This window comes from Montipora foliosa, chromosome 6 (genome assembly GCF_036669935.1).
Source record: "Montipora foliosa isolate CH-2021 chromosome 6, ASM3666993v2, whole genome shotgun sequence".
NCBI classification, from domain to species: Eukaryota; Metazoa; Cnidaria; class Anthozoa; order Scleractinia; family Acroporidae; genus Montipora; species Montipora foliosa.
Window position 1 is genome coordinate 25,711,770 of NC_090874.1, and position 8,624 is coordinate 25,720,393.

Here is an 8,624-nt window from a genome sequence, read left to right on the forward strand (position 1 = left end):
CAAGCGATCGAGATACTTTTTACTTGGAAGATTTCCTATCGGCATTAAATTATTAAACGAGCCATGGCATTGGCATATATTTTGACCATTGTAAGGCAATTCACGAAAAAGTGCCTTACTGAGTTTAGTTTGAGCTGAATTTGGCATTGTTATTCATGGTGACTTTTCAGCAGTGTTTCCAACCGGTTGATGGCATTTTCATTTATGTAATTGTGAAGAACAATTTCACATGCCTCTGCCAGAGTTCGCACCAGTTTGTATGCTTCCTCACTTACCTCTTTCCACAGCCAGACTCTTGCAAAAGTTATGATAAAATTCTTCCACTGCTGGGCAGTTATTCCTCTTCCAGACATTTTCTGAAGCATGGTACGAGGAAGCCGCCCTACATCATATGGGAGTAGCAAGGAATTCAGCCTCTGGTGGAAGGTTTCACGTCCACTGGCATCAATAAATATGTTATCCTCAACTATGATAACATTTCCTACGTCCTCAACAAGACCAAGAAAGAAATTATGCATTGGATCAATAAGGAAATTATCAACAGTGTTAAAATATGGGAGACGTGAAAGCTCACTATATTTAACTCCACTTGCCTTTGCATCTGCAGCGTGCTGACTTGAGGCCTTTTGGTAGCGTTTCATTGTCTCCCGCACTTCCCGGTCCTTCCTTGTCTCTGGCATGCTTGTTGTAAAGAAAGACATCCTTCCAGAGGCACCAACTGTGCCAGGCTCTCGCTTTGCAAACATGTGACACTTGTCACAGGGTCTGTTTGCCTTATAACTCAGGAATTGAGAAATCTTTCGTGATGCAGGAATATCTCCCAGCACAGGTAAGAGTACAGCACGTGTGATGGCCTCTTGATGTCTGTTACCAATACCTAGTCCACATATTTTCATTCCCTCATACACAATAGCAGATCATTGACAATTGGTTTTAGAAAACTATTGATGTGACATTGCGCTTCCTCTGGCCCGGAATAATACCAATCAACATGGACCACTGATAACGCACAGATCTTGGTAAATTAATGACTGTCATACACAAAACACCACTGTTGTGAACTGCCCGAGTGAAGGGGTTAAAGAAATCAAGATAAAGTAACAGAGCCAAGTTATTCTTATCTTCTAAAAGAGGTACTTTGTTGTCCCTAGAGTAGTATAGGACTTGGGGGTACCGGATCAAAATTGATCTGTTACCAAACCCAAGTCCATATACTACTTTACATTTAACGGCAACCAATATTTTGGTCTCGTATTTTTGGAAATCTATATGTTTTAAAATATAACAGTGCGTTTATTAAAAGATTGAATTTGCATGATCACATTGCGTGACTTTTTCAAAAACACAGGAACTCGATGATGTTATATAATAGGGGGTTCCCCCAGGAAAATGAGTCATCATTGATAGTCATGTGAGGTTTTTAACCAATTAAAAGTTAACCTATAGATTAACCAAAACTGAAAATACAACCAAAGTGTTCAAAATCTGGTTTATTTTGGTTGGACATTTTGCTGCAGACAAAGGATGCCTTCATTAGAAGAACTTACTACTCGTTTTGAGTCTACATGTAACAAGATTCAAGATTCTATACTGATTATTGAAGCAAATATGGGTACCGATCAAGAATTTAGTTTTAATATGACAAGGGAAATTTATAATTTAGCATCCACTGATGTTAGTGTCTTGGATAATGCTGTCGATCGTTATATCAAAGTCTTGGAGGAGTACAAGAGGGTCTTGAACTATGAGAAATCACAGAGGCGATTAGAAGACAGGATAAAGAAAATCACTGATATTAAGACAATGAAGGAGGCCTTACAGAAAAATCGTCAAGAGAGGAAATTGGCAAGTGATCCCTACAAGAAGAGATCTTAAGATTGTATTTACTTGTGGCATTTTGAGTTCAATCCTTTAAAAGAAATGTTATTTTAGTGTGTTGATTTTGTAGTGACCATAAGCGAAACTGGTGACGCCATTGTTATGAATGTACCTCTTGTCATCGAAGCAAGATAATGACACTTTGTTGAGTTTATAGCTTCCAAGTTGATGTTTATTGCTTCGGATTGTTTTCATTGTATGATACATTTGTTCGTTATTGAATAGTACATTTTTATAATTTTCATGAGTGATGTTCTTTTTGATTATATTTTTCTTGATTCCCTTTACAGTTTTTCCGTCTTTGTCATTGTCTTTCATGTATGAATACATTTTGGATCTCAATCCAACGAATTCAGTTATTGGCACGCCTGCCGCCTCATCTTTGAATTTACCGAATACTTTCTTATTTGTCCTGTCGAAATATTGTGAATGTTGTGAATAATCACTGTTATCGAATCTATCTTTATCATCCCAAAAGTCTTGATACACATCATTAGTTTCGATTTCATAAGTCAGCGAGTCTGTGTCTGTGAATAATAATTTTGCTTTGTTGTCGTATTTTTGTTTGATATAATTATAATGAAAATCATACATTAGTGTCTTACTAAGATCTAGGATACACATACCCACATATACCGGCCTGTTTAAGGTTAGTGTTTCTTTAATCTTATGCACTGCCACTAGATTTTCATTGAATATCTTACTGCTTACATAAGTTGGTTTAGCAGCCATTTTTAATAGTTTCTTTTCATCCGTGACGAGTCTAACATCAATACGCTTCCGTAGATTTTCACAGCATTTACCATAAACAGCGTTATTCATAAGTTTGAAGAAATATTTCTCAAAAGCGTTTTTGGCATTAGTTCTTTTCTCAGTGTTAAAGTCAATACATTGCTTCAACCATGCGGACTGATTGAACTCTAGTACTCGATGGACTTTAGTTATTTTCAAACCAAGATCAGTGTACAATTGTAGGTTCCTATAATGGAGCACGTATTTTTCTTTATTGCTTAATGTTGGTATTAATTTATGAACTAAACCAGTTGATATTTTATATTTTTTCGCGATGTTTTTGCAATATTCTGATATCATGTTTCCACCTACTTTAACCTTCTGGTGCTATTGGGTAGTCATTATGCAAATCATGTAGTTCTTCTGGATATGCTAGGTCTACTTCTAGTATTAAACCTTTCTTGCTGTCTTCTTTATACTTGTCTAAGTCTATATTGTCTATCTGTTTTTCTGTCATCCATTTGAAACTACCGGTTGGTAAATATTGACTCATTGCCCATCCATACAGATTATTAGCGTCTAAATACATAATATACTTTGAGGGCGCCTTCTCATGATATGTTTTCATGTATTTATTGTTTGCTTTTCCATACCGGTTGGCAATGTAGCTTATTCCACCATGCATTCCTTTTTCAATAAATTGAAACATATCAACATTAGTCATAAGTTCTAATTTAATGTCAGTCATCTTTAACATAGCATCCCAACTAAGACCAGGGCTTGTAAAATAATGTGCAGGATCCAATTTGTAATACTGCAAACATGTTTTTCTGAAATTTTCGAATACATCAGCTAACAAAATGATGTCGGATTCAAGATATAAGTCATGGTACTCACCCATATTTTTAATAGAAAATGTATTCCACACATTTTGAGCATGTTTATAATCTTTGTCTGATATATTTTCATCATTCAATATACTGTAAAATTCTTCTTTTGGGGGCAGCTTTTCATTGAATTTATCAAAGCTGTCCATGAAGTCGTATGGATAAACTCCCTTTTGAGACATTAAATCAAGCTTTTCGTTTTTGAATATTTGAGAGGTATATTTTAATGCTTCTTTTGGTAGGTTGCTCACTAGTTTATCAAGACTTGAGCACATAAATTGGAAACTATCAATGAACGTTAGATGATTACCAAGCATGAAAGCCATATATTTCTCCATGTTATTAGAAATTGCATTTATGTTCATTTGACACTTTTCACCTTTCTTATTTTTGTATGTATGCTTCTTGACTATTTCACCAATTTCTTGCATTATAAAATGGCTGTCATACCCACGGAGATTATGAAATGTTACTGGAATTTTATCAGTCAACTGGAAATTCAGATTACAATCTTGATGAGCGGATCCTCTATAGTTACCAGTTATATGACAGTGATCTCGAACTCGAATGTCCTTATCAGTATATTCTTTCTCACATATATGACATTTATCAGCTTTTTGGAATTTTTCTTCATTATCTTTTGTCATTTTTAATTGTTTGTTAAATTCCTTTTTCATAACCTTCTTACAATATTTAACTTCCTCCAACATAGCTTCCATAAATTTGTAAACAGCTTTTTCACCTCTGTAAATTTGTACTGGTTTGCTATATTTATCATCATAACAACAAACAACCTTGTATTCATAACTAAAGTCTGTATGCTTCTGATAAGCCTCTGTGTATGATTTATCATTATTAGGTTCACAACCTGATATCTTTTCTGTTATGGTTTGAAAGCCTGCATAAATTACAAATGGGACAGCTAACTGTTTATTAAAATTATTGAATTTTAATATGCTGTTGTCTTTTGTTGGCATTTTAATCGCTTGCATACCATTCACTTGTACACAGTTTTCTTTATGATCAGTTAATACTCTTTGAGAGCTGAAGCATTGAAGACAATGTATGCAGAAATGTTTCCTCTCTTTGTGTTTCGTTTGATTGTACATGAACTTGTTGAAATCTTTTCTCAATACATAGTGATTGTTTTTGTTTTCTGTGATTAATAATAAATTCATATGGTCTTCATACTTTTCTTTTGTAACATAAATTGGATATGGTTGTTTATCTTCATAACCGAAAACATTGATGTTTATTTCATTCTGCTTTTCTATTTTGTTGTACTGTTTCGTAGTGACTGGAAATTCAATGCCTTGATAATTTAAGTTGTCTACATATTGTTTGTCTGATTTTTTGATCCTCTGTGGGTATTTGTCTTTAGGATTCAAATGTCTGATGTGACACCACCTGAAGCATTGATTGTCTTTATTTTTCAAATTAACCAACCCTTTAGCACTGTTTCTAAGTTCTTGAGGTAGTTTAATATAGCTATTAGCTTTCATTGGTTCATATTTAACAATATTAAGATGATGACTATCGACTGATTCAATAGTCCAACCTGAACCCTCCGAAATCCACACAGCAATAATATTTAAGATTTCTTGTTTTGATAAAGATAAAGCTAGTTCGATTTGTGCGTCATTTGTTATTGTTTGGAGTTTACTGTTGAAATAAGCTGTTTTGAACAATCGTTCTTCACGACCTATTTTCTTTTCAAATGTGACTATCAGTGTTTCAACAAACTTAAGCCCTTTCATTGATATTAATATGTTTTCAATATGGTTAGCAACAGCCTTCCTTGTGTTGTTTAGTTGCACTAATGGGTCTTTGTTGTTTTTGATATCTATTTCATAAGACTTTGTGTAGCCTTTCAGAGCTTTGTTTGTTTGCTCTATCTTAGTTCTCGGCACTGGAACTGGTTTTTTGGTTCTAGGTAATGGCACTTGTTTTTTAGTCCTTGGTAATGGAACTGGTGGAATAATTATGTTTTTTTCATAATCTTGAACCATTTGATTTACACTCTTACGAGGTGCTGGGATTGGTCTAATTTGATTTACACTCTTACGAAGTGCTGGGATTGGTCTAATTTGATTTACACTCTTACGAGGTGCTGGGATTGGTCTAATTGATTTCTTCTCTTGCTTTAATAACAATCTGATTACTTCAGATTTACTGAGCTTTTTAAGATCGCTCTTGTTCATATTATTATATGAGATATTATTATTCATTTATATATAACTATAGATTTTTCTCTTTTAAGTGTCTATATGTGCGTTTGAAAAACGATTGATTTAAATGATCCAGTTATGAATCCTTTAAACTATATTGATATGTTTGTTTATTTTAGCATGAAATATAGCATATTTTCCACCTGTTTGCGGTCTTTTGTAGTTAAAAGTACATCTCCGGAATCATTTCGTATGATATAGCGTGCTTGGACTTTTTGAATTGTGACGCCACTCTCTCGTTCATGAATAAATTCAGGATGTTTTGTATCAACTGCTTTTTCGTCTAGTTTGTCTAAAATTTGGTTTATGTACTTTTTTATTTGTTCATCATTAATTTCGTTATTTAATAACATTTCGAGTTGTTTATTGAGTGTATTTTTCTTTATCGATTTAGTTTTTTTCGTAAATGGATTGGTTTTCTTCACCTCGTTTTTTTTCAATAAGTGCATGAAATGTTGATAATTTTTTAGTATGACTTTTTCTACTTCAGCACGCTTTAATTTGGAGACTTAAAACCCTTTTTTGATGTTTAGGACTTCTTTTTTTAACTCCTTAGCAGTGAAGTTTTTTAGATGATTTTTTAATTGATTAATTACTTCCATATGTAATACATGTACATAAAGAATAATTTATTTCAAATCATGTATTTTGGCACGATATTCTAATAGGTTTGATAAATCACCGACCTTCAAGCCGTTAGCATATGGTCAAAAACCTTCTTCATGTACCCATTTAGCCTTGTTTATTTTCCTTCTGATACTTTTATTATTTAAAGCTTCTTCAACTGTTGTATTGATATAATATTCTATTCTTCTATTTCCATTTTTTAAAAGTCAACAGATTTTGCCTAATACTGGTCAATATTACATAATGTTACATAACTTCAGTTTAAATGTTTTCAATATCTTTTAATGGTATCCAACTGTTGAAGTCATCACTGTATCCCTTCCACTTCACTAGAGCTTGTTTCTTTTTATGGTCTTTTTTAATAACTTTATCAATACGGAAAACATCCTGCTTGGCTTTTAATAGCTCAGGTTCATAAAAACTCCCTTGTATGTCTTCATCGTTGAGATCTTTTAATTTGTAAGTTACAGGATTAGTGTATCGTATCTTATCGACTGTAAACACTTCTTCTGTCCAATTTGGTGTATAACCCTTGTCGAACACATTCCGTTTATACTTAGATATTCAAACCTTATCACCAACCTTATAATTAGGTTTAGATGTTACTTGTTCCATATCACCATATAGATTGAAGTAAACAGTTCCTTCATTGCTCTTTTTGCTAGCTTCAACAGGTGTCATCTTTATGCTTGAATGTTTGGTATTATTATACTGTTTTACTAATTTTGGTAGCATATCTAAATACTGTGTATTACCTTGAACAGTAAACTGCTTCCACATTTTGGATTTAATTGTTTTATTCCATCTTTCGACCAATAAGGATTTCTCTTCATTTTCATTGGAGTACATATGTATCCCATTTTTCTCCAGCAAGTCTTTCAAGTGTTTGTTATAGAACTCCTTTCCCTTATCAACCCTTAAATTTTGATTTGAATGCTTCAGTAACGGATTCACCTTTCTTATCCTTCAATGGTGTGATCCAACCGTATTTACTGAAAACATCAATAACCATAAGAAGATACCAATAACCTTTACTCCATTTGCTAAATTTTTGCATTTCAACTAGATCACTTGCTATTTCATCAATACGATTTGTTATTACATGCCGCCGAGTAAAATTACGTTTTATGGGTGTGTGTAATTCATCTGCTAATTTTTCTTGCCAGTTTTCTTTACTCGACGGCTTTTTCCGTTTTTTGGAATTCGACCCAGTCCGAGCTTCTGTTTCACATCTATAGCATTTCTCGCCAACCAATGCCCCCATTGTCTTTCATTGTATGGCACGTTGTCTAAAGCTTTAACCATTTTTCGGTCTGCTTTGTTTTTACATTTTTTGTCATCCTTACATACTCATGCTGCATTGCGATTGCATCAGTTTTTCCAGTGGGCATACCATATATTTCTAGTATTTCACCAGTTTTGGGGTCATATTTCAGTTGATCTTCTAGAGGGTTGTAAGGGCCCGTGTAATGATGCCCAGGAAGCATCCAACCTTGTTTTGGTTTTGGTAGTTTTCCAATAGCTTTGTGAATATCAAGAGCACCACCGTCTAGATCTTTTCTATTTGTTGTGTATTTTTTATTTGGTCTTATTTTTGTTGACAATTGATTTAAAGCTTGTGATCCAACATTTTGAATTGCTGGATTGAGTTTATCCAAAGCATAATCAATGGCTTTCTTCTGTAACTTTGGATCTCGTAGCATTTCTGATGTGTAATATCTACCCATTTCAACTGCTTTTTTACCAAGATAAGGTACTCCTTTGGTTAAAAATAATTCTGCTGCTGTATCACCAACAGTGCTTAATATGCCCCCGCCCCTTCAGACAGGCTTAACCGTTTCCCATCTGTTTCTCTTTTTTAACAAATTTGGTCTTTTTAATGCCGCATTCTACACAAGTACAATAAAACATTAGTCTACCATTTTTAGTTGTTTTGTAACCTGAAGGCTCAGTACATTCAGTTACTTTCTTTTGTTTAACACAATCAGAACGCATTATATACATAAGTTAGATATTTTTAAAATAATGTTCGATAAATGTCTCATTTTTCATTGTATCATTTGTGTTGAATACTTGCAATAAATCATAATACGAGTTACCTTTATTCATTTCATTTAAAAAGTATAAACAAAAGTACCCACATGTTGTTGTGTATATATTTTGTATCTGATTATTTTGATGCAACAAAGTCAAATTTTTCTCTTTGGCATGATTGACCATTTCTTGAAACGGAGGCATACCGATACTATCAAAATAATTGATCACTTTGTCT

The 8,624-nt window shown here is 33.5% G+C and overlaps 2 protein-coding genes across 2 annotated transcripts; both read right to left on the bottom strand.

The window, feature by feature from the left end:
- Positions 1–1,923: 1,923 nt before the first annotated feature.
- Positions 1,924–2,970, bottom strand: LOC138005276 (uncharacterized). The gene has a single exon (XM_068851529.1). The coding sequence runs from the start codon at positions 2,968–2,970 to the stop codon at positions 1,924–1,926; it is 1,047 nt and encodes a 348-aa protein (XP_068707630.1).
- Positions 2,971–2,983: 13 nt separating this feature from the next.
- Positions 2,984–5,698, bottom strand: LOC138005277 (uncharacterized). The gene has a single exon (XM_068851530.1). It carries the CDS (start codon positions 5,696–5,698, stop codon positions 2,984–2,986), a length of 2,715 nt encoding a protein of 904 aa, XP_068707631.1.
- Positions 5,699–8,624: the final 2,926 nt, after the last annotated feature.